Genomic DNA, 27,505 nt, shown 5'->3' on the forward strand with positions numbered 1-27,505 from the left:
GGTCCCAACAGAGCAGAACAGAGAAGAATCACCTTCCTCAACCTGTGAAAAGGTTCCTCATCCCTCTCCTGTTACAAGGAAGATTAAAAACCAAAACAAACAAAAGAAAATAAACCCCCTCAACACTAAAAAATGCTCACACTTGTGTATCAGGACTTAAAAGTCTGTATTTTTTAGAAAGACTGGAAGAAAACCAAACTATAGTTGACAGAGTTATCCTCTACCTTCTGGAACATGTTTGAAAAATGTTGGAGACAATATTTTCATTCTATTCTTGTTAGCTCCTTCACACAGGTTAAGAATGTTTTTTGTCTAATTTGTTTTTGAGGAACACAAGAGGGAAGGTCACTATGAACAGGTGCATTTGCCCAGTACACAGGAATATCTCCTGAACAGATGCTTCCATTTCTATGGTAACTAGGATATAATACGCACATGATTTTCAACAGGAATGAAAACATCTTTGTGCAAGTTATCGGGAAAGATTTAACTTCTTGTTTCCATCTTCAGAATTTCCCACAAACTCTGAAATCTCAAGATCTAAATATTTGTGAGCAGCTGTTTACCACAAGGACTACAAGAGACAAATTGTTTTAAAAAATATTTAATTTACAAATGCTTTTTAGACATGGAGCAGAATCTTACCAACTGGGAGTACATTGCATAGTTGTATTTGAAGCTAAAAAGATCGGTTACACTAGGAAGTCAATTTCTCCAGTAATGCTTCTATTCCTTTTACATTTTTGTTCAGCTTCAACTTTGGGACAAGCTTCTTCAGTCCTTTTTTGACTGCATTTGCCACTTCTTGATCAGTGCTCCGGAGAAGGCTACAAAAGGAGGGTAAAAAAAAGGGTCATGAAAGGTCAGAATATAGGTCATATGAAAAGCTGTCCGTATTATGAAACAGCTAACTACTTCAAAACAAAATTGTTTAGGGCAGACTATTATCTTCTATTAGAGACTATTATCTTCTATTAGACAAAGATATAAAGTTTTCTGAAAGTATGATATACCACATAAGAACACAACCAACACAGGATAAACCAGACCCAGAGGAACTGCAGAGCCCAAGTCCAATCTCCTGCTCAAAGCAGGTTCAAACATGAAGTCAGGCTGGACTGCTCAGGGCTTCATCTGGGGTGTAAAGTTCCCCAGCCTGCAAGGGCCACAGCTTTACAGCCAGCCAGGCTGTACTGGTGGGAAAAGGCTTCCCCTCTCTAGCCTACGCCTCTTATGTCTCAACTTGTGCCATGCCTCTTGCCCTCCCACCATGCATCACTATGCAGAGCCTGGCTGCATCTCCTCCATCCCATCCTGCCAGTGCCAGGGCTGCTGCTGGGCACCCCAAAAGCCAACCCCTTCTCCCAGCTGATGTGGCCCCGCTCCACAGCCTCACCTTACAGGGCAAGGCCTCCAGCCCATAACTACACTGGTCAGCCACTATTGAACTCACTCCAGTTGTTGACACCTTTCTTGTAATGGGGATCCTACAACTGGATGCCGTGACATAAGTCTAATACACATAAAGTACTTTTAATATTCTATATCTGTGGTTCCTTTACCACAGGACTACAGAAACTTACCAGTCTTGGTTGTTTTTGAGTTGCTGTTGTCTTTGTTTGTTTTTAAAGATACTGCTTTTGGAAAACAAACCACCTTTCTTAGGTAACTTGATCCCCAGAAACAAGGAAATTCACAAGAAGCTTACTAGAAAAGTAAAAGCTTCTGCATTTGCACATCCACCTACACAGTGACTTCTTCTCCCCGTCTTTCAGGCAGTAGTGAAATGTGTTTGTATTACAATACAAAGTAGAGGTAATGGCACATCTATTTTGCCAGTTCTAAATGGTGAGTGAACACTACCTAAAAAGTTTAATGTTTTCTGCAGCCAGTGTCTGCAACAGAATTAGAAGTCACTGTGGCATCCAAATGAACTAAGATTGGAAGCAAACTATAACACGTGTACTGGTACCAAGAAGGGTGCATGATACTACTGGTCTTTACAAACCCTAGGATTCTTCCACCTGGATCACAAATTTGCAGCTATCTAAAAAGCTTGTTTCTACCATACTCTTTAAACAAGCCTTTAGCAGTCCTCCAATGCATAAACGGGACCTACAAGAAAGCTGGAGAGGGACATTTTATCAAGGACTGCAGTGATAGGACAAGAGGACAAGACTTTAAACCAAAATAGGGTAGATTTAGATTAGATATAAGGAAGAAATTATGTGATTCCATGATTCTATGCATTAGGTATGGCAAGCTGAATGGAGTAAAAACAAAAAACAAATTATTATAGTTTAAGGAGAGATTTAAATTTTAACTCCTTATGACTCTGTATCCTGTGCAGGATGACAACACAATAGGCAGGAAAGCATGTGATGCCCATTGGACAACACTACTATTTTCAGCCACTTTATTCCTACATTTAACTCTATGACTCTATGACTAACAACTTCCAGTGACACTTACTGGAAGTACTTACTTGCTACTTTTAGCTGTAGCAGTATTTAATCATGAGGCCTTCCTTAAAACTGAATTCAACACATTCATCACAGTCGTACTTTTTCAGCTTTTCTGTAGGTCATGTAACCCATTAAGAGAAAGAAAGTCAAAAGTAATGACAAAAGATGTGCTGAATACATTGGCAATTAGCATAGAGAGGCTCACCTGGTTTGCCACCTGGTACAAAAAGCATACAGAAGTGGCAGCAAGCCATTCTGGACTACACTTTGATATTTTAGAAGGGAATTTCATCTGCCAGTGGCTATATGAAAACACGTGTAGCTATTTTCGAATTGCTGGAATCCACAGGTATTTCAAGACACCATATTTTTAATGTGGAACATCTACATATCTAATAATGTAACCAAAATATTATGTTAGTCTTTTTTCTTCTTCTGAAAGTTCTTCTAAAATCTGGTAAGGAGGTACCTATGTATTTTGTGGATATAAAATGTAACTTCTACAAGTTACAAAAATTGCACGTGGAGATTTATAAATCATTTGGTATATCTATCCTGATGTAACATATCATTGACAAATTCAATACACTGAGGAAACGTCAGATGTAGAGATATAACTAGGACAGCATCTATAAAATTCAAGTACTTAAAACATTTTATTTACACTAAGCTTGACTGTGGTGTCTGCAGAGCGCTCTCTCATAACCTACAGACTCTTCCAATATTGCACTCTTGTACTAAGTCAAAACCAGGTCCCAGATTCTTTTATAAAATCAAAAGCAATTAGGACAATGAAAGGATAGTGTTCAGAGGATACCAGGTGACTACTCAGTTGAGTGCAGTCAATGAGCTGCACATAACTGGTGAACGAGCTTAAACAACTAGAAAGCCAAAAGCTTCAAATCGACTGAATAATTCTGAGTTTCAGATCTGCATGTATGTAACAGATGGCTTCCAAAAGCCAACAACACAATAGAAATTAATCATACTTTCAAGGAGAACTGTCAGTATCTGCAAGTTACCTCTGTAAGAGGGATCTGAGCTCTTTTATGATAAAATTATAACCTTTTTTTTTTTTTTTTTAAGATGAGAAGTTTTTAAAAAACTCAAGTGGTTCTATTGAAACACATTGCAGTCATTATACATACACGAGTAAGTTAAATTTATCACTGCTGTACAATTTAGATAACCTCTCTACATTTCAATGCAAGTAGTTGAACAAGAATAGGACTAATTACATGTGTTACTGAGCTAACCAGGTGTCACATGGTATGGAACAAATACTGCTGGTTACATTTATTTGTGTTCTCAGCCACCTAAACAAAAGGGCATCCTGCCTAAAGAGTCATTAAGAGAGCCTCAACATTTATTTAGAATCAAAAAGGAATACTACCCCCCCCCAACACACACACACACACACAAATACAACAAATAAACCACAACTCCCCACTACTTTTATATCTCCATCCAGATAGATGAGATTAAATTTTGGTGAAAAGTGTTCAAACTGACAGACCAGGAGATAAGCTCCCCTACTTGGTAACAAAGTACCCTTGTCAAATCCCCACCCTGTAGTGCCATGTATAATATCAGAAAGGAAAAAAAAAAAAATCACATTCTTCCTTCCCATGTCATTTCCATAAAATAACGTGTTTACTTCTACAAATATGTAATTATTAGTTTCCTGTTTTTTCCAAAAGTCTTCAAAACCTATTGAAAAGCTGTTGTCACACTGACAGCTGAACAGCTATTGAAGTGTCATGCATGAAAAAAAAAATCCACTAATTTCCTTCCAAGCATTATTTGGACAATCAGGATAGCTTAGCACATAAACCAGCAACAGCACATGTTAAATCAATCTCCGCAGTCTTAAGTTAGAGGAAGAAGTCCAAGCATGAACACACTGTCAGTGCACAAACCTTTATAAGAGATCTCTATTGAACATCTGTGCATAGGCTTAGATTATAGGCATTAGATGCATTTATTGTAGTTGCAAGATACAAAAAAATAAAGCATTCTACTTTTGTTAAGTGAACCATCTTAACTGCCGTATCTATGACTACTATGATGTTGTGTAAACTCTTCTCGTATCCAGATTACCACTGCTCTTCTACTACTAATTCTTCTCAGTAGTGATCTAAGTGGCAATGACTAAACAAGCTAGAATTAAACTCTGATTTCAGAAAAGCCTTCTATTAAACAGCTTTTGATTCATCTTGCTAAAGAGAATGAACAAACTAGCCTCACTCTAAGGTAATAAGAAGCACAGATGGAAGGCAATCATCAAGGAACCCAAAGTAACTTTAGGAGAAGTGAGGTGGAAAAAGGGAGATCTTTCATGTTTCAAAAAAAGTATGTTGTCTGTTTGAATTGTTTACTGATTTTGGCTCAGTGAAAGTCTTTACAAGGAGCCAGCAGTGTGATGCTGACCCAGCAGTTCCAGAACAGAGACCACACACTTACATCTTACAACAAAACCTTGGGTTTCTATGACCTGACACTGACATTTAGTTACAATGTGAAAATAGCAATGATTAATACAACTGTTGGCATTTGATAAAAACAAAATTGTAATGTTAGTGGTCTGATTCCTGTGCACTCTTTTTGATCTTACTAGTTGTATCATTCATTACTTTCAAGTTGTAAACCTATCAGCTCATAATAATCCTTTGCATGGTCTATTCCAAACACTTTCCTACTTCAGTATGAAACATGCTCAGGCTCCATAATTAATGCATCAAGACAAAGTAGCAAGTTACAGGAAAAAAAAAAAAAAACAAAAAACACCAACAACTGTATTTGTGCATACTGACCCCAGTCAGTATTTCATGGTTAATTATTTTCATGTAGCTATATGTGCAGTCCTCCTTTAAGTCTTTTGCATTGGTAAAACATGCATTGGTAGGTACAAGATCAAAAAATATGTATTTTTTTTAATCTTCAGATTTCTTCAAACATTGAACTACTTCCTAGAACTACAAAAGCCTGAGCTGAAGGGATAACCTGTAGAAATTCAGCTTTGAATTTTTCCAGTACTTTGTTCCACTTGAAACTTAGCAGTGGCATGGAAGAGAGTATTCCATGAGCAAAAAATGGAATTATGCTGGTAGAAATTACAACTAATGTTCTCTTAGCTGTTCAAGAAATTAATACTGGGGCCTAATCAGAAATAGTCATGAGCCTTACATACCAACAAAGAACAATGGCACCTCGATTTACTTTTGCCCAGGTCTTCAAATTCTCAATACCAACACGTTCCACCAAAGTTCTTCCAAAGCAACCTGTAAAACATGGGAAAGGAGCGGGGTGAGAAAAAATTAAGACAGTAACCTTATACAAAGAAACATACTAAAAATTATCTGTGGCTGCAATTTAGTTTAATAGATTTTATCCATCAAGTATTCACAAAGTTATGATCTATTGAAATAATTGGCTGTTCAATGCACTGATACCTCTGCTGATGCTGGTTCCAAGCATTGCTTAAAATTAGACAGTAACAACACCATGTGACAGTTTACTATTATAAAGCAGTATATCTGCTACTTCTCTTTTAAATGGTTTCAAAGACTATCCACATCTCAAAAAAGGCAACCACTCCAATGGAAGAACTTGGTAAGAATGACATCAACACAAGAGATAATTGCATGCAACTTACTAAAACAGACACCTCTGCTGAAAAATGCTGTTTTCAAGCATTTGATGCTACAGCCAAAGAAACAGAATTTGTACAAGGTGCAAATTGACATGACAGAACAACATACGCTCTGGTATCTTCAGACCAAATCCTTTAGTGACACATGAAAACCAACTTGACTCTTATTTCTTTCAGTTGTACTGATGCTATAGGGCTCTACTTCTTCAGTAGCTTTCACTGCCTAAGTTGATTTGCATTACAGTAAACGCATATGTAAAAGAAAGAACGAAAGCTGACCACAAGCCCATAGTTGATTTTGAAGAACTGCAATGGACATCCCATCCCTAGAAACGTTCAAGGTCAGGCTGGATGGAGATTTAAGCTAACTCATCTAGCAGAAGGTGTCCCTGCCCATGGCAGGAGGGTTGAAAATTTAAAGTCCCTTCCAATTCAAATCATTCTATAATTCTATGAACTTCAGGGAACCAGCTCTTATAACTTGTAAGCTGAACAAATTCATCAGGAAGTAACCAAGAGAATCTCCACCTTCAACCTCCCAGTAAAAACTTAAGCTATTTTTCACTGTCACTTTAGATTAGAATTCCAACTGAAGAACAGGTCAGTTTTTATTCAGCTGTTCCCTATGTGATAATGGTTTGGTTGTTTTTTAATGCTAATGCAATAAACTCACAACAATTCTGAACAGCACACTTTTCAGACAAAATCAAGGAAACCAAAGGGAAATACTTGTGTTTAAAAAAGGAATTGTGTATTGCTAACAGAAAAACAAACAAACAAACAAAAAACAACTATTATAATCTCGATTAGTCTAGTCTCTGATGGTCAGATAAAACTTCCTCTTTGGACATTTCCAATCACGCACTTGGGAAAAGTAGTAACAAAACAGCCTTCTACAAGAAACATTTAATAAAGGTCAGCAATCTCTTATTTTTAAAAGGAAACAGTAGATGGCTGGACACTAAGAAAAAAAGGGTTTAACACAATGAAAAAGCCCCCTACACACAACAGACGTTCAGATTATACTATGCCTCCCACCCATTTCCATTTTTCAAGGTTTTTATATGACAAAAAGTAATCTTTATTAGGATATGGTGATTCACAGAACAAGATTTTGCAGTTATGTAATAAAATGAGTTCAAAAAAGCTAAATTAAGATGAGAACATCTGTGCCCAATCTCTGCCTTCTGGGATATAGAATAGCAAAGATGTCCTATTTTTGTGCCTGAATTATTGTAGCAACAGTTATAAGGCAGTAACTCAGCACCACTAATGAACACAGTATGGATTACAGCTTGGCTTACAAGCAGTAATGAAACGAGTCTTCCTGTCAGAAAGGCTTTACCTTTTCTATAATTATCATTTAAATTGCTGTGTATTTGAGCAAAGAAATACATTTTAAGCACAGAAACAAACACAGTCCCAAATACACTGTAAACCCCTGAGAAAAAAAAAAAAAAGACTAGTACTTTCTTTTTACAAAAAAAAAAAAAAAAAAACAACGATCTTTTGCATTCTGTTCATGTAACAACTCACAGCAGCAAAAAAAGATAACAGCGATGACCTTAGAGGGAATGTTAAATTTTCGAAACATCAGTACGTTTAAAGAAATAAATGCAGCCATCTTATTTTAGGTCAGCTAAATGATTACTCCAAAGTCAAAATTTGATCAAGTAAAGCTGAATTTCAAACATACCTTCTTTTCCACTCTCTCGCATTTTTTCATCTTGCTCTATTAGCCATTTCAATACTAAATGACCTGCTGGATGTTCTGCAATGTGAAGCTTTAAGAGGGGAAAAATACAAATTATTCAGTGATAATGATACAAAACATAGTTCCATAGTTATTTCTGCATGCTTTATCTACTCTTCCCTTTGTGGGAAGCTGCCACACCACACTCATCCATTTACTCAGTACCTCGGCAAATATCAGCAAGCCTGATGCAAACATCTGAACGCTTATTTAAAATGACCAGTTTGTTTATTTTATTTTCTGCCCTGTAACATCTGACTTTTAGTAATATAAATTGTATCTGTTGCTCCACATCCACTAATGTTTCATCTATCACTCCTAAGACTTCATGCTTACTTAGCAGAATCTCAAGGTCTTGTTGACTCCACATGAATATCCAGACTTTTCATGTTTTCATAGATTCCAAAATTTACTATAGTGTGACCTGCAGAAAAGCACTGAAAACAATAGTTCATATAAAATTCTACCAAATGCTTATCCAAAAAACAGAAGGGATAGGTGGTTTTAGTCAACGTCTTGAAGAGATACATCTGGAACATCTGGGTAGAAGCATGTGTTTCATGGTGTGGCAGAGAAGCAAGAAATCTAGTTCGTCTGTTAGGGGTCGATGATACTTTCAATATTCTTCCTCCATCAGTAAACTGACTTGCTAACTGTACTTTTATGTGAACTATGTATATTGCATTCTATAGGCACTGCAGTGGAAGGGGCACTGCCAAACTGGGGAAGGCCAAGCCAACTCAGCAAAACTTTAAAAATCTTGAGAACATCTGTCTCAAATATGGTCTATACAGCATTTTCTGTTTTCTAGTCTACAGAGATTTACCTGCCTGACCTTAACAAAATCAGGAAAGGCCTCTCATGCACATTTTGAAAAGATTATCATACTGCAAAGACACCTGTTATCGAAGATCTTCCCTTTCATGGACATATACATACCTGAAAGCTAAGGGACCCTAACATTTGCAGTGCAAACAGTTCAGTGAACTATAAAAAGGTACTAACTACTTGATTTCATAGTGACAATATTAAAAGAGAACCTACGTAACATGACTGTTAGCTGCCTTCCCACCAAATGTTTAAATTAGTTCTGAAAGACTCAAGACTATGAAGTACCTTGCTCTCAAATTCATATGGAACGTTGGCTCAAGCCTTCATCACTCTAGACACAATAAGCTATTAAAGCAACACGTCAGAAAACAGAAAAAAGACCACTTCTAGTGTATGAGTCTATCATGGAAGTTCACTGACCTCTTATGTAAAAGAGAAAAATGAACAGGCTTTGTGTTAGTAATGAAACAAGCAAATGCACTGCATGATATCAGCACCTTATCCTCTGCTACATTACCTGCCCATCATGGCCACCTGGAACCAGCTCTTCCGCTGCTAAATTAGCAATTGCATCTAATGTGGGCTGGATTTCACCAACGGCTGTTCTTAAAATGTCAGCAACCAAGACAAAGGTAGCTTTGTCCATCACTACTTCTTGGCAATGTTCTTGCAAATATTCTAGCAAAGATGGGGAAATGGCTTCCAGGAGTTCACGGCGGCGGAGTTCTGTATTCTTCTTGCTGACAAAAGAGACAGCAAATTACTGTAGAAGACTTCCTCCTCATGCACATCAAATCAAAAGAAATTCAGAATACACATACTATTTGAGACAGCTATATATTACTGAAAAGTCAAAACAAACCATTATTCTTCCCTGTTTCACATACAGCTAAATATTGCACACATTTTAAGAACACACAGAATGAGGAAGTATACAGCATTTAAAGCTGTCAGTAAACTTCATAGAGTATTTTGTTAGCAATGGTTACTTGACCTCCATATATTGTCTATTACCTCAACTTCTGTTACCTCAACTACTGAGAGAGATGCTTAAACAGCTCACTAATCATCTAAAGTTGCTGCTTCTTCAAAAGCTGATAAGCTTCAATATCATTATCAATATCGGGGACTGAATTCAAATCAACATTTTACACTTCTATTGCTAGATTTTAAGATATACTTTTATGCAACTCAAAATGCATATTAAAATTTTACTGTTATTCCGTATTTGTTATAGGAGTTTAAACAAAGAACACATTGTATTTTTTGCCCTTTACAGAAGGGGAAAACTGCTGATCACCAATCATCACACACAAGCTTCAAACCAAAGGTATAAGAGTTAGGACTTCAGATTAATATACCTAATAGTATTTGCACATTATATAAAAGCGTTTACATTACTTAGATATATTATAAAGAAAATGTATCATGTGAAAGTTGGATGAACTCTTCTGGACTCCAGGAAAAATCTTAATATCTCAATTACCTATAGGCATTTCCATCACCCTGTTGCAGAAGCGTGATGATTTCTGGAACAAAATGTGCAGGGTCTCTAGGACTTAGCAAGTACAACAAAACCTTTTTTCCATGTTTGTTGTTAATAATACCGGGCAAGGAAGCATTTATTTCCTGTAAAAGCAAACAGACAGCAACAGATATAAATAAGTTTTGAGTTACCAGTAATTATGGATTGTCTTTCAAACACAAAGCTTAGGAAAACTAAATATTGTGAATAGGATTCATATGTGCTTCTAAAATTAAATCCAAAAAAACCCTAATCAAAACGCAAGTTTGCAGAAGTGAAAGAAATTGAAAAAATACTAACGTTTGATGCATCTTCTAAACATGTCTTAATGTAATTGATAAGAAAAATGCTTTGAAAGAACAAGATTTGTTCTTCGTACTTGCTTGTATCAGCAAGAACACCACATATTCAGGTACGTCAGATCGTGTACAGACATAATCTGAGTAGAAGTCACAATCTCTACAGACCAAACATACAAAGCATCATCTATCACATCACGTACGATCAATCACTGAAACCATGCTGACTTTGAAATGGCTGTAAGTACATACACACTGTTGACAGTGCTTAGGAAGGAAAACTCCATCTTAAATTGATCAAAGAATGACAAAAAAGTTTCAATAACTGAATGAAGCTGACTTCTGCTAGAAGCAGTATCAGTATTGTTTGCAGTTTGTTTAAGCATTAGAAGAAAACACCAGGCTTTCTCCAGAGACCAGCAGATGGCTATAAATAACCATTTTGTGAGCTACAGAGTAGGTACCTCACACCCTCATGCAATGACAGGGATAAGGGAGGAATGCTTTAGTATATAATGGAATTTTCTTGCTAATACAAGTATATCGTTATATTTGGACAGAAGCACCTACATTAGCCCATAGGTTTGTACTCACTTTTTTGTCAGCATCTTGACAAATGCCCTTTCATAGAGTAATAATTTTCTTTTCATGCAAGTAACACTGGAGAACCCTGAATACCATCTAGATATTCACGACTATTGCAACAATCAATTCCCTCTTAAAGTGTATCTACAAATGGCACAATTCTTAAAAACAAAGGAAAAAGGTCCTGGACTTTGAAATCAACCTATGGCACAGCCATCTAGCACAAAAAGAAATACCTTTATTTTCTGTTACATCCTTCAAAATTCTATTTCCCCCTCTGATTCTGTGATTCTGAAGAATTACAGAACCTCCTCACCAGAACTGCAAGAAAGCACCAGGAGAAACTCTAAATGGCAACGGGTATTGTTACATCGGTAACATTACCCTAGCACTGCTTACTCAGAATTCTTACAACCTTCCCTCTGAAATCTGCCTGAATCCTAACACGTGCCAGACACACATTTTACAATTCCAATCATATATGAAGGTGTAAGACAACACACCTATTCTCTAGTCTAGGATTAAGACTCTGCGTAGCTGAGAGATAAAGAAAGACCTTCCTCGGAGGCTTTTATGAGCTTACAACTCTCTCTTACATGGGAATTCCCTACCATTTTGCCAGCCCACATAGCAATCTGTTTTATAATACAACAACAAGAAAAGACAGACAGACTTGGCAAACACTGCTTTTTCTCTTCCCCAGATCTTCATTATTTTCTTTCCTTCAATTAAGCTTCTAGGATGGACAGAATGATTTACATGTATAAAGTATTTCAGAAGTCTAACTTTAAGAAAGTTAAGTTTTTGATTCTTCCATAAACTGTGCTTCAAGAACTGATTTCTTGATGCTTCCACCTCATCGTCAAGTTACTAGTTTTCTTTCCCCATCTGAAGAGCTGGTTTTGATCTTACTTGATACATTTTTCCTTTTCCTTGACACCTTTTTCATATTTTTGGCCTCATATTAACCCAGACAGGCTAATTCTGTGTATGTGAAGGCCACTCCTTATTCTCCTTTACTCCTCTGTCCAGATTGATGCAGGAACATGACCAAACAGTAAACACTCCATTACCTGGGATAATATAAGGAGGTCTCAGATGGCAGAAAACCACAGATGATTCTGTAATTAAATGGCACTTCAGGAGCTAAAGTCAAACACAGTATCTTAACTAATAAGTGCCCAGCAAGCTGAGTGCTTTTAACATAGCACAGTAAGGCATCAGTGATCTTGTACAAAGATGCCCTGATCTTTCAGGGCTTACATGTTTGGAACTTGCCCAAAGGTGTTACATTGTTGAATAAACTCTGGAAACAAAGCCAGCTGTGATCATAGCTAATATACCGAAGGAACACAAACCACCTCCAACCTGGAACACTTTCAATCTTTCTAGACCCATAGGAGAGGAACAGACTTTGTGATGATTTTCCATGTTAGGATACACAAATCCAATTCCCCCTATACAACATTCCAAGCAAAAGCAAAGCAAGCCTCCTCATGACTGGTTTCTCATCTCCTTCTCCACTACAGAGCATTCACCTTCTACACCTCCTTGCCACTGCCTGACAACCTCTGTGATCCCATGTATATCACTAATGTGAAAAAAGCTATCACATGAGTATGACTATAAGCACATTGCAACCTATATATATCAACATTCATTATTTTATCCTGCATGAAAATTATGTGCTATAAAGTCTCTTTTCTCTGTGTGAAAAGACAACTTTACCGTCATTTACAGTTAAAACAACTTAAAATCAGTAACTTTTGCATGTAAAACATGGTCTAAGTAGAGATACCTTACTACCATTAAATCATGTTTTTGAAAGAAAGTGGGGAAATGGGGCATTCCAAAAGGAAGCAGATGCAGACTAGATCATTCTACCATTACTGTTCATCATGCAACTTCATGCAGGTGCTGCAAAATAGCTGGAGTGCTCTTGTGTTTCAGATGCTTATCTATATCCATTTTGAAGGTCTGATAAAAATATTACATGGATTTTATCCAGAATGCCAAATTTCATTTAATTATCAACACGTTATGTCACGTATCAAATTCTGAGAGTTAATGTGACTCTACATATTCAACATCCAGACAAAAGTCCCCAGCTAATTGCTCTTGTTCAAACTAATGTTATATTATCATAGAATACTCTGGGTTGGAAGGGACATTAAAGAACATCTGCTTCCAATCCCCCTGCCATGGGGGGGGGGGGCATCTTCCACTAGACCAGGCTGCTCAAAGCCCCATCCAACCTGGCCTTGAACACTTCCAGGGATGTGGCTCCTCTGCGTGACAGGTTACAATGCCTCAAAACAGTATAATCAGACATGTTGCCATGTGCCCCTAGGATAACAACAGCTCATCTTGAAATCTTACTTTCCAAGATACTACTTGGAAATGAGCTACATATGTTAAATAACCTTTTTTACAACAAAAAGTTTACATTACAATGACACTCTAGCCATTGATATCATTGACTTTTTATGTTTGCCCATAAAATGTATAAGGAAACTTCCTCATTCTAAAGCTTTACATCGCTTCAATCCCCACAATACTAGCAGAGCTCAAACCTTTATGACAAAGACATTTTCCATTAAAGATATTGAAGTCATTCACTAGCTAGGATGAACATATACAAAAAGGGTAATTTTCAGCAAGAAGTGAATCCAACTTAAATTCAAATTCAGTAAATTAAAGTGCTGAGTCATCTGTGACAAGAAAAAATGACAGAAGTATAAGGAAATCTAAAAGTTGGAAAGGGATTAAATGATTTCTAACAAGTGGATGGATTCTTACTTTGATCCTCTAGTACAATGACAAATACAAAGACACTAATTAGTACAGTACTTCAGGAAGAACTACTTACAGATATAATTAACTGTTTCACAAGTTTAGTGTCATCGATGCAATCAAATGCTGCCAGCAAGACCAAATGAGAAAATTCACCCTGTAAAGATGAGATGTGAGAAAGCTTCAAGAATATATAGCTGAGTTCTACAAACAGTAGCTCATTTAGAACCAACATTTATGACAGTTTGTCTCAAACATGGCACAACATGAGTCTACAAGCAAATTCTGTCCACTGGCACAGAATGTCACAGAAAACTTCACATTTAGGCTCTTGGAAAGCAAGAGCTCATTTGTTTGTTTAACAGAGGCCTCTTAAAAAAGATTTCATCGGGCATTATAACTTGATACATTGCTTTATCATATGCAAGCTGTTAACCTCATCCAATTATATAATAATCATTTGAAATCACAGGATTTGCCTTGCTGGAACATATAATCATAGAATGGCTTGGGTTGGAAGGGACCTTAAAGACTATCTAGTTTCAAACCCCCTGCTGTGGGCAGGGACGCCATTCGCTAGACCAGGTTGCCCACGGCCTTGTCCAACCTGGTCTTGAACACCACCAGGGATGGGAACATCCTACCAGGGATGGTTGCTTCTCTGAGCAACCTGTTCCAGTGTCATACCAGCCTGCGAGTGAAGTATTAAAAACTGAATTAAAACTGAGATGTATCACATGCTGTACTTCTGGAGAGTATTTATCTAGCAAATACAAGCGTATGGAGCAGGGGCACCGCTTAATTCACTTTTGTGTCAGTGAGACTCTGCATGAATGTGAGGCCAGGCCTTCAATGTACTCCAAAACTATTTGAACTGTTACTCAACCACAGTCTCACTTTTTTTATAAAAGCATACATACATATATAAAGTAAGTTATTATTGGTATTAGAAAATCATCGAGAGAAACATTACATTGGCCAGTCGTCTCTAAACTGGGGTGTGCAAGACTATCCACTGGGGTGTGACACTAAGTACTCTTTTGTAGCATTAATTAATAAAGAAAATGCTATTTAAAGATATTTTCTCATATTTTTAATTTTTATTTTTGTGTATGTTTTACAATGTATATAATGTATTAGTACAGTTGTACTGAATATTATTTATAAATAGATACACTGGGGATATGTGCTCATAATTTTTTACTGATAGGGCTGCATGATCAAAAAAGCCTGGAGACCAATGACCAACCATTAGTAAACAGAACACAGCACCCAAAAAGGAATACATTTAGAAAGCATTTCTTTACGGTTGCAGTTTTGCCTTGTAACATGAAAACTAGTTGCAACTGCTACTCTGTTAGCGTCACAGTCTCCAGTCACACTTCTCATTAAAAAAATAATTATATATAGACTTCTTCCATGATATGTCAATTCGGTATTAATTAATTTTAGAATCCCCTGACTTAAAAATGTATTGAGCATGTTCTAAAACTAATATGCTTAAACAACTTTTCCAATGACATCCCTCGCATATCTTAATTTTTGTTGTTCTTCTGCATACAGATTTTATTTTTAATAAATTAACGAAGGGATAGTATGAAGACAAAATATAAAGATGGGCTTGAAGATATCTGCTTTTTCTGTCTTAAACAGACTCTCCTATAAACTAACTCTCCTATACTTTAACTGAAGAAAAAAACTTAGAAAAAAGATTTATAATTAACTCAGCTATTTTAGAGAATACTAGATACTAGTGTCTCCAAATCAATCTAGTACATCACTATTGCAAACCTCATTTTATTAAGACCTCACAGTTCTTTCTACTACCAAAGCACATTAAAATCAGCCTCTAAGCATTAGCTCAGGTATTTAAGAAATTTTTATTTATGAAATAAATGACTAATGAACACTCACCATTGCTATTTTTTCAATATATGTCTTCATAGTTTTCACAATGACTTTTCTGTCCTATCCAAAAAGAAAAACTTGAGTGAGCCTATAACATCAGTGATTCTGAACAACTGAGCTGTTATTAACACCTTCAAAAAGATAAGCTACAATTTGCTTCCCAAAGCACAGAATAGTTACTGATGTTCAACATTTGTAATATTAATCAACACTTAAACAGCAGTATAAATGGCTAAATCTGAATTGTGAAAGAGTCAGTCTCAGGGCTGTTCTGTGCGATGTCCACATGCTCACTCTAGCAATGCAAGAACATAAAAAAGGGGTAACTTCAACAAAAATATTCACCTATATCCTGTCCATTACTTAGGAAAGAAGAATGCACTTGGCACTCTTTGCTTGGAAAGAAACCCATTCAACATGACCTGAATCTTTAAAGAAGTAAGGACTCTAACCTGTTAGAAAATACCTTTGCTAGCATGGTATTTTTTGCAGAAGTTTTCCCCAGGTTTGTTCTTCTAGATATTACAATCATTACTCACTCTTCTTTAGACTCATTACTCCAGTCCCTAGCAACCTTTTTTTTTTCTTTTTTTTTTTTTTTTTCTTTTTTTTGTTTTTTTAAATTTAATTTAAATAAGGCGTGTTTTTCTTTTTCTGTTCATGCAAAGATATCGGACACATTATGGTATTTCCAAAAGCTGATACCATATACCTACAGAGTTTCAACCTACATGAGAAATCAGTCACATATAGTCTCAGACCAGACTATTTTCCAGCAGAGCTGGGTAGAAGGAATCCAAACAGTACCTTGGGAGTACCATGCCATAAACAGTGCATTGCTACTCGGGCTCCATCATGAGTGTGTGCCAGGTATATGACAGCCTCTCTTATAGCTTCTATCATTTCCTGATGAAGAAAAGGTGGTAAGTAAAAAGGTGAAAGAAACTACAAGGAATTTTTGCTCATGACACTACAGAGAGCACCAACGGTCCTTTAGAACTGCTCTCAGTGGCTTGACCTACAAGAACAGGCCTCAAAAAGAATCCCAAAGACTATAAATGACACAATCTTCCCTCTTCCAAAACTGTACGTCATGTGAAATCCAAAGCATATCAAAGCCTGTCACTTGTCGGAAAAAAAATACAAGAAAAAGATCTTTGAGGGGATACAATTTACGTATACATACACCAGCTAGAGAGCATGAAGAACTAAAAAGTCACCTAAACATCAAAATATGTAAATCAGATATGACAAGATTGAGCCAAAAGTTGGTTTTCATATTGTGAGAAACTAAGTTGTGTTTTTGCAGTAGAGAACTAACTTTCTGTATTCCGAGGTAACTGTGTAGTCATAACAAGGAGAAATGCTAAGTAGATAAGTGGACAGTAGAAGGCCTCACAGTTCCAAAATAAGGTAGAAGCTTGAGAAAAACAGGATAAGCAGTGTGAGAACAGTAAAACACTGTTCACAAGTTCTCAAAACATAAGGAAGGAAAAAAAAGGGAAAAAGAAGAAATTAAAGGGTTGAAGAAAAAAAAAGTACATATATGGTATAGAGGAACATCGAGTAGCTTGTGAACCTGTAGTACTCAGGCAATGAGGAAACAGGGGAGGTGATCAGGCGTCCGGTAATAGGCAGTAAAAGGTTATGATTTGTTTACTAAAATGTGCACCTAATTGGAAGGACGCCTGCCATTGCAATCGCAAATAAAATAGCTTCACAAAAGATCCTGTCTGAAGAAAATTTTTTGAGATTTTTCTCACAATATCAAAAGGAAGAAGTTCTGAAACCATCTGGAAATAACATCAGGCCAAAAAACAAAACAAAACAAAAAACCGACAACCTAGGTTACTAAATACTATTTCTGTTATTGTCTGATAGATACCTTGATGTGGAGTTTCCATTTTTCTCACTTTCTAGCAATAGCTGCTTTTGGCTCTCTAGAAATTGCTCAATTACGACATTATTGGCATCAATGGCTACATGCACAGGAAGGGACAGGTCTACAGAAGAGGTTTCCAAATGGTTGCATGTGCACAAAGTTGAAAAAAATCTAGCCATCTATTATTTTAATAAAGACAATATTCAGATGTTACCATATCTGTACAAAAAGACAGGCAAGGGAAAAGAGCTGCACCCTTACTCTTCTTGAGTGGAATTATTATAAGAAACCATGCTCAGGATCCTTGAATTAGGTAAGATCTGTATGTAGAACAGGCCACAAATAATCCACCCTACTACTCTTGGTTTGTCTTTGTTAACTGTAACAGAAAAAGGGCTCATTCTAGCAGAAAAGAGGTGAGACACACAACAAGTCCAGAAGGCTCTACTTGGCCTAGAGTCAGATGGCACTGAGTAGCAGAATCAAAATGAGGACATTGGACAGGGTTTGGAGATAGGTGATACCAGGCAGGATACTACCTCATACAGATGTCACGTCACTTGGATAAATTTAGGCCTAGTTTTTGCAAGAGTGACTGGGGTAAGCTTGGAATTGGAGTTTAATACAGACATAGCGATACAAGCCACATGCTTGGCTTGTAGGCAAGAGACCCTTTCATCTGCTGACAGAAAGGACAAATTTGATTATACTTTGATAAAAAAAAAATATTTTGTAAAATGGCTAGGAGAGGCTAATAAACTGTGAAAGCTGAACTACTACAATTAAAGTTGGAGACAAAGCTTCTATCTTATTTTCCAGCTACTGAGAAGGAACATTTAGCACACCCAGAGAAAGTACTAGTTTTCCATCACATTAAGTCTTTGCATTATACTTTAATTATTTTAAAGTCAAACATCACCAACGCTATTGCTGTAGTATAAAAGATCACTGTAAATCTCCATGAAACAGCACTCCCCAGACATTTATCTGGATGACCAGGTAAGAAAAAATACAAATTCCACTGCATTTCTTTGTAGCTACAACACTTTTATAACAACATTTAAAGCATTTAATTGAAAGGTAAGAGAAAACTAAAACAACCAAAGGATACTTACAGATCTTTGTTTTGGAAGAGCATAAGTGAAAAAGTCCAAAAATACTTTATGTACCAGTGAGTGTTTTATCACAGCCTCTCTGTATTTGGGAAGAGGAAAAATGAGAAAAAGTCCCCCATTAGCAATGGTTGTAACATAATTTAACACTGCCTTATCTGTATTTCCAAAAAAAAAAGTCAGTACGGCATGCAGAAAATATAGTCACTCCGAATAAGACGTTTAGCAATTGCATTACATAGAAAATCCTACAAAAAGTAAAATTCCAAAACTTCGTAAGATATTTTTGCCTAAGAGCACTCAAGATTGTTGTCCAATAGCACATTAAGAAGGCATACTACACTGTCCAGAGTTCTATTGGGCAGTGGCAGCAGGAAGGGCACTTTACTTTATAGAAATGGAACTCACAATGATTTAAGATATTCGTTATGGCAATTTTGACAAAATCATTGTTACTTGTTACCCCGTGCAGCAATGTTATGGGTGAAAAGAACAGCAGTATTACTGCTATTCTTCCACATAAGCAGATAATGTAAGTAACAAAGAAACAAACAGGTACATGCTAGATTGACACCTTGAGTTAGTTTTTGTCCTTACTTTTGTGCCATTGGTGTAAGAATCTGCTTCATTTCATCCAAGATAGCTTCTCTCTTTCCAGGCTGAGCTTCTAGTACCTTATCCAGCGTTGGAACAACTGGTGTCTGAAATGAATGTCCATTCACAGGTTTAATCATTCCCAGTAGGTATCAGAGTTCACACAAAATTATGTTCTTCAGTCCCTTGTCAAACAGCAATTCATCAACAATATCACAAACAAAATGAACTCTCTGCAAAACTATCAGCTTTTAGAACTAAAATTCTAAATAAAAAATGTTATCTACTTTGAATATCAGAAGCTATAGCAAACAAAAGCTACTTCTATGGACTGAACAGTTTCCTGGCAATTGCAGCCAGCTCTTCATGAGACTGTCAGGTACAAAGTAAAATATATGAAATCGGTGTCTTTAAGGGAGTCTTGCAGGACAGCAAGATGCATACATGTCCGTGGTCAACACAATAACACATAAATGAATTAAGAAGTTAACAGAGGTCCACGAAATTCCAGTCCAAGAGCAGCATGTAGAAGATGACTATATACTTTGAATACAGAACTAATTTCTGGTAGAATCATAGAATATCCTGAGTCCTTCTCAGGGTGACTCACAAGGATCAAGTCCAACTCCTAGTCTCCCAAAGGACCACCCAAAAAAGATCAGATCATGTGGCTGGGAGCGTTGTCAAAATGTGCCAAACTCCAGCAGGCTCAGTGCCGTGACCACTGCCCTGGGGAGTCTGTCCCAGTGCCTGATCACCCTCTGGGTGAAGAACCTTTTCTTTACATCTAGCCTGAACGTCCCATGTCATAGCTTCCATCTACTTCCCTGAGTCCTATCACTGGTCGTGAGATCAAACTAGACAGATAGTGAGAAGAAAACTTTTCCTTTTTATCCTATTTGCTATATATTTTCTATATCCTGCTGGAATGGGATTGGAGAAGTTGGAGACAGGAAGGGGAGAATTGGATCACAATTCAAAACTCCACAGAATTATTTGTCTTTTAAGGATTATGTCATAGTTTCATATAAATCCACCTATTTTTGAGTCTTAGTTTTACACCACGAAGTATGATTATTTGAGGTACTCAAGACAAATGCTAGAACGGCAGAATCGTAGACCGCACGCTTGATTTCAAAGACTGTATACTCCCAGAAAAATTACAGTCCATAAACACAGAAAATATGCCTTTTGCATTACAGTGTTGCAAAATGCTTTAATAAAACTTAAGATAACCTCTAAAGAAAAAAAAATACCTTTCCAGTTCAGAGATGAGGTGTTAAATTCCTCTAAAATTTTACCAGAATTTTTTTATGTGAGGTACAAAAGTCACTCTGCTACAGTTAATAATTGGGTAAAACAGCTTTGTACTTTGTAGCAATTAGAATTATTTGTCCCTCCAGTAACAGGAAACCGTATCAGCAAGGAGAATGAACTAGAGGTCAAAACAAAGCAGGCCGCACTTAAAAATCTTTCTGCTGTCTGCTGGGCATCTGCATCTAAACAGTGTCATGAGTTTGGACTTAAGTCCAATAGTCTCCATGGGAAAAGGAAACTAAGCCAAAAATTAGGCTTAAACAGCAGGTGTACACAGATCCAAGCACATTTCCCCACACTCAGTTCTAAGGGGACATAATGCAGATCTGATACAAAAGCCATTTACAGCATTATAGGGGAATTAATCCTAAATCTTATCTCAGCAAGGATGACTACATCAAGCTAGACACTATGGTAACTCCAACAACAGAATACTAGACTGTCTTTGATGAGCAGAACAAGCTCATACATGAACGAAATACATTTCACATAGCTCAAACTGAAACACTCAAACTAATGGAAATGCACAACTTGCATATAGTAGAATGCATTTGGACAGCTCACAGAAAGGAAATTTATCAGAAGAAGTAGCAGGTAAGATAGGTATGATATCAATAACACAACATATTAGATACTACAACACCTTAGGCTGGAAAGCATTGAAGTCACCTTGTAAACCTGGAAAGTATTCCCATATAGTTCTTCTGTCAGCATATTTCTCTGCTCCAGAATGGCTTTGTCATTATATGCATATTCCACCACAGCAGATGCTTCTGCATGACGGAGCATTTTTTTCACATGACCTTTGAAACTCTTTATTATTTCTGCAATTTGTGGTTTTGTCCTGTTTCACAGGGAAAGATTGATACCAAGAGTTAAAACATTAGGGAAGATGTGATCTAGCCTTAGTTTTATTTCTGGAAGCTTATCTAAGTGGTAAGTATTAGCATAGAAACCAGAACATGCATCTAGATCAACGTTATAGCTTTTACAAAAACATGGTTCAAAAACCAAGAATCTGCAGAAGTTATGAAGGATGATCAACTATGCATTCTGACACAATAAAAAGAAACAGTGAACAAACGCTGCAGAAGGATGACTTCCTGAAACACTAAGTTTCAGTGAGAATATAACATCTTTACAAGCCAGTTGTTATGTGTAACGGAAAAATCAACTTTGAGCATGTATCTGAGCTTTTTTGGCACTTTTTCCTCCATGATGTGTACAGCTTTAGCTTCACTGCTTGCAAAAGAGAAACAACTACCAGCAACTACAGAATGGCCGAGGTTGGAAGGGACCTCTGAAGATCATCTAGTCCAACCCCCTACGCGGAGCAGAAACACCTAGAGCACGATGGCATCCAGGTGGGTTTTGAGTATCTCCTGTGAAGGAGACTCCACAAACTCTGGGCAAAATACCAAACAATTCTGTCTCACCACTGTTATAAACATGCTTCCAAATACATTGCTGTTTGTCTTCAGTTTTTTTTTTTTTTTTTTTTAAATCATCATTGGTGCACTATAAATTCCAGAGTATTCACAGTGCAAATGAAACAAAGCTAGGCAATCTCACTTCATACTCACCCATACATAAGAAATTTCTTCACTATATTTCTCGAATATTTTGACTTGCTCAACTCCACCAGGCTATCTAGAAGAAAGGAAAACACATTCAGCTCTTATTTTTCTCGGCATTAACACTACAAAACAAGATGCCACTATTTAAGTAATTTTTAAGAGCTCACTAGAAATGATGTATTATTCCAGAAGAAAGCAAAAAATATTTTAGAGAAAATAACTTGGCTTGTTTTAATGCACCTTAACAACAACGCACAAGCATACAAGTAACACATAGATGGGAAAAAATACCTTTCAGTTCTTCAAATGTCTCTTGCCTTTGTTTGTCATTACCATACTGAATAAAGCACTGGATCACTCGAGTTGAATCATGTGCAAATGCCAGCTGCAGGACAGATACATTTCATTAACCCAGGTCATTCATATGTCAGTATGTACAAAATTTATTTTAATACATTCTATCTAGCTTTATGCCACATGTAACAGACCACTACTCTTATAATTGTCATTACATGTTGCAACAAATTAAGTTTTATGTGTTTTTACTGCTTTAGAATTACTATCAAACCCTATACAGAGAATACTTGCAGTTGCTGACAATTAAGAAAACTGTGAAATGCATCAAGTATTTAACACTGAATGAAAACCCTGAAATTGTATCTTGTTTTCTCTCATATTCTTTGGAATTTCAGAGTGAGTGCTACCCTACAGTTCCACTTCTGCATGGAATACCAAGAATCCCTTTAGAATACAGCAATATTTCACTGCAAATTTGCACATTTCAAGAATTAACAGAAAGACTGTCTAATACAGTTAATTATCAGGGCAATAACTTCTGTGAAGCAATACCAAAAAGCAACAATTGAGTCTGAGTAGCTGATTTTAAACTTCATTTAACATAGTTTTACTAGATTAAATCTGCTTGGCAATACAGCCATGCTTATAATAGCCAGCTGATAGGCAAAGAGTCCCAGGACTACTGTTCTCAAATTTAAGGGGCAGAAGCAGCCTCTCAACCCTACTAGTTTGTTTGTTTGTTTTTAAATGTGGTTAAAATAACGTTCCCTGTAGCTTCAAGAAAAAAAAGGTTAGTACCTAGAAGCATTTATACTTCACTTTTGTGGATTTGAACCCACTACATGATGTTTGTTACATGGCATTGATTTTTTTCCTTACATTTTTAATTTTTCCTTTAAGCAGCTTTTGTAGTTCATTCATCAGCTTTTCCCGCTTTTCCTTATCACATTTCTTCCTACAAGCAGAGAAGTAAAACAATCTTAATTAAAGAAACATATGATTCAGTTCTACCTATATATTAAAAAGCAAGATGGTAAAAAATATGAAATTAGTGCCTGCTAATGCCCATTTACACTGGCATTAATTAAAGCTGTGACTAGATGTAATTAAGCACTTTCAGTGCCTAGAAACCAAAACAGAAAATCACACTTTTAAATAATTTTCTTCTGAATAACAATTAAAAACATTATAAACTTAAATCTACAGTCACAGTTGTTGATGTCACTTAGATACTAGATTCTTAAGTGTCTTATAAGCAAAACCGGAAAGCACATACAATTAGAGCACACTAGAATTAACTTCCTTCTGACATGGGTCCTCAGTCTGAGAATTACCCTAGTGCAAAGAAATAATATAAACCTCCACCAAAAATGCAGTGATCTAACTGCAAGATCAGATCACATCAGTGTATATTCTATGGTTCACAATTCAAAAAAACAAGACAACTCCTTAAATATTTTAGCCTAAAATAAAAGCGACACCAAGTGAGACATTTCTACATTCCCAGCATTACAGAGCACCACACTTTGCTTGAATCCTCTACAGAACTACAGGTAATGTTATGATTTACCCACTGAGTTTCACTGTGGAAATACAGTTTCATAAAATTAACAAAGGAGACACTGTTAATTTTAAATTCTTTGCAACTTTTGACAATGAAAGAAAAAAAATTACCTTCTAACACTTTCCCATATTTGCTTTGATTTCACAATTATGTCATAATTACTTTTATCACTGAGCTGTCTGCTTTGCTTTAATTCCTTCTTTTTCTTTTTGAAGTCATCCCATTTAGGCTTCTTAGAATCTGAACCTGAAGATAAAAATAAGCATAAGTATTTTAAGTATTAAGTATTTTAAAGTATTTTAGTTTTATTCATACCCTGAGAGAAGAATTCATCATATATATTTTGCTTTCCTGGAGGAAGTGCTAACTATCACTTCTATACGGAACAACACTAAAGATACAGCTTTAAATTTTTTGGACCTTGAAGCACTGTTCTTTGGTATTCAAAAACATGCCACTAATTAATTACCTTGCCAGTTCAAAAACCATGCTCTCTTTTTACAAAGTGTATTATAGAATTTCTGTATCACTTCTCCAAAAGTAACAGTGATACTTTGCTTTGAAAGCAACACCACCATGCAATCTTTCCATCTGTGAAGCCATTCTGCAAATGTGCAATAGCCACTACACCAGAACACCCAACACTTTTTCCTGTCCTTCAGACAACTAACATTTTTCTAGAGAACCTCAGAATCCACCCTGCAAGATTCCACCTCTCATTTTATGTTGATGTGTGTGTTCAATCATCCCAATAATTTTGTTTGATAGCAAAAGTTCTCCTGTACCAAAATTAAAAAAACAAAACTATTTAAACAGTGATAGAAAGGCATTTATTTAGCCTCTCTATATAAGACAAAATAAGCTGTGAAGTGTATAAAAAATAGAAAAAAGATATTTTTAAGAGGTAACTAGATATTTTTCTGTGGTCCAAACTAATATAAAAAAGGATAATCAACTTCGTTTCACAAATGTTTTCATTCCAAATTTTTAGCCAGTACTTTTATAAGAGAGGATTCCATTTCTAAGGCAAGTCTATGAACAACTGTTTTTCAGAGTTATGTGGAAACTGTCACTTTCATGCTTGCCACAATATTGTCATTTAAACAATCATAGCTTTATGATGGCATATCAGTTATTTAAATTTGCTATTAAATCTTTACTTTTGACTTCCAAGAAAACTCTTAATTGTTGATTCCCATGACTTTGGCTCAGGCTTAATCAGGTGAAATAAATCTTTACACAGAAAAGGCTAAATATAAAGCAAATTTGGAGTCAGTCAGTTTGGAAAGGTGGTAACAAGGTGTGGATAAAAGACTTAGATGAACAATGTGTTTATCAAATCCTTGTTTCTATTGATATCCAGGCTTAAATTTGCTCACCTCCCTCTTTCCCATCCTGAAGTTTCCTCTTCTTTGCAAGACCTCCTGGTTGCTGTTTATTCTTGAATTGTTTGATACTAGCTCTTCCAGGTCTTAAATTTCCTTTCACAATTTTTTTGGAAGTGGATTTAGGTTTTCCTTCCTCATCTCCTTTGTTAGCAAATTTCTTTGGAGGACCTGAATCTAGTAACAAAAAATAAAATAAAATAAAATAAAATAAAAATGAAAGCATTACCCTAAAGCTTCAAAATAACAATTTACAATGATAAAAAGCAGCAGACTACTTGTAATAATAATATGTAATACCAAATACATATATAGTAACAATTCTTTCTTGCTTCTCAAAGTCAGATATTTTTTTGCAGTCCTTAGGTCCTGCAGTTTGCCCAAGAAACTTTGCATTATTTTCCAGCCTGCAGCATAATAGACCAGGCATAAAAAGGATTATTCTAAATTAAGGACATCAAAATCACCAGTCCTACAATCACCTGTTCACAGTTTTATGTCAGAGCTATTTTGACATCAGTTCTAACCATTTTGTTAGTTTTGTTAGAACTAACAGAACATTTCTAACAGAACAGATCAATTTACTGATCTTACAATCAGCATAGTTTTGAATGCAACACAGAATCAGACTGGTTTAGACTGGAAGAAAACTCTGGAGGTAAAGTGGTCCAACCCCCATATACAAGCAGTAACACCTACAGCCCACTGAAATGATCAGACTGCTTTTGAAGACCTCTAAGGAGGTCTTCACACTCCACAAACACCCTGGCCAACCTCTTCCAGTGCTCCATCACCAGCAGAGTGAAGAAGTGTTTCCTGATAGAACTTCCTATGTTCCAGTTTGTGTTCATTGCCTCTTGTCCTGGCACTAGGAAATGCTGAAAAGAGCATGGCTCCATCCTCTTTGCACCCTCCCATTCAGGGTTTATACACACTGGTAAGATCCCCGAGTCTTCTCTGCTCCAGGCTAAACAATCCCAGATCTCTCAGTCTGGTCTAAGAGGAGACATGCTCCAGTCTGTTGATCACCTTGGTGGCCCTCCACTGGACTCTATCCAGTAGGCCCATACTTCTCCTGCACTGGGGAGCCCAGCACCGGACACAGTACTCCAGGTACAGCCTCACCAGTCCTGAGTAGAGGGAAAGACTAACCTGTCTTGATCTGCTGGAAATACTTGCCCACCTCTCCAGCCTGCTGAGGTTCTTCTGGATGGCAGCACAGTCCTCTGGTGTATCTACCACTCACCCTTGATTTCACGCACCCTTGATTTATGACATCTGTAGATTTGCTGCGAGTGCACTCTGCCCCATCATTTAGATCATTAATGAAGATGTTAAATAAGACTAGACCCAATATTGACCCCTGGGGTGTTCTGCTCATTACTGGCTTCCAGCTAGATTTTGTACCACTGACCACCACCCTACGGGCACCCCAACGCACCTCACTGTCTGCTCATCCAGCCCACATACATCAACTTCTCTATGAGAACCGGATGGGAAATGGAGTTTATGGCATTACTGAAGCCCAAGCAGAAAATACCGCCTCGTCTGCCAGGCCAGCCCTTCCACGTGGCCAGGATTTACCGTAAAGCCCAAGCGTGCTGGTGCACGGCCACCACCCACGGACGAAGCCTCCTTACCATTATCTCTCTTGAACTTCCCCTTTCCGTGCAGCGCCTTCCCACGAGGCGCCTTCCCGCTCCTCGCGGCCGGCTTCCTTTTACCCCTGCCTTCCATCGCGACGCGGCTGCACACCAGACGGGAAGCGGCATTAGCGGCCGGTCCGACCTGCACCTCCACGGCCTCCGGGGGCCGGCACCGAGCCCCGATCGCGCTCGGGGCGGCGCCCACGAGGCTGAGCCGTCCCTGGGCGGCCGGTGCTGCTCCAGCAGCGGCAGTAGCCCGTGCCCGGCCGGCTCCCGGCCCCGCTGCCCCCTCAGGACCCCCCCATCCCGCCGCCCGCCCC

The 27,505-nt window shown here is 37.2% G+C and overlaps 1 protein-coding gene across 1 annotated transcript; it reads right to left on the reverse strand.

Annotated features, from left to right (window-relative positions):
- Positions 1-588: 588 nt before the first annotated feature.
- On the reverse strand, positions 589-27,348 carry PUM3 (pumilio RNA binding family member 3). Its single transcript, XM_035310502.1, has 17 exons — positions 27,180-27,348; positions 25,534-25,716; positions 24,265-24,400; positions 23,470-23,545; positions 22,585-22,678; positions 22,300-22,366; positions 21,386-21,560; positions 19,403-19,506; positions 18,809-18,887; positions 16,619-16,717; positions 15,818-15,871; positions 13,980-14,060; positions 10,188-10,330; positions 9,219-9,441; positions 7,814-7,901; positions 5,656-5,746; positions 589-827 (listed from the first exon to the last, which is right to left on the reverse strand). The coding sequence occupies exons 1-17, from the start codon at positions 27,274-27,276 to the stop codon at positions 698-700; spliced, it is 1,920 nt and encodes a 639-aa protein (XP_035166393.1). The 5' UTR covers positions 27,277-27,348; the 3' UTR covers positions 589-697.
- Positions 27,349-27,505: the final 157 nt, after the last annotated feature.

The sequence above is a fragment of the Oxyura jamaicensis genome, chromosome Z (assembly GCF_011077185.1).
Source record: "Oxyura jamaicensis isolate SHBP4307 breed ruddy duck chromosome Z, BPBGC_Ojam_1.0, whole genome shotgun sequence".
Classification (NCBI taxonomy): domain Eukaryota; kingdom Metazoa; phylum Chordata; class Aves; order Anseriformes; family Anatidae; genus Oxyura; species Oxyura jamaicensis.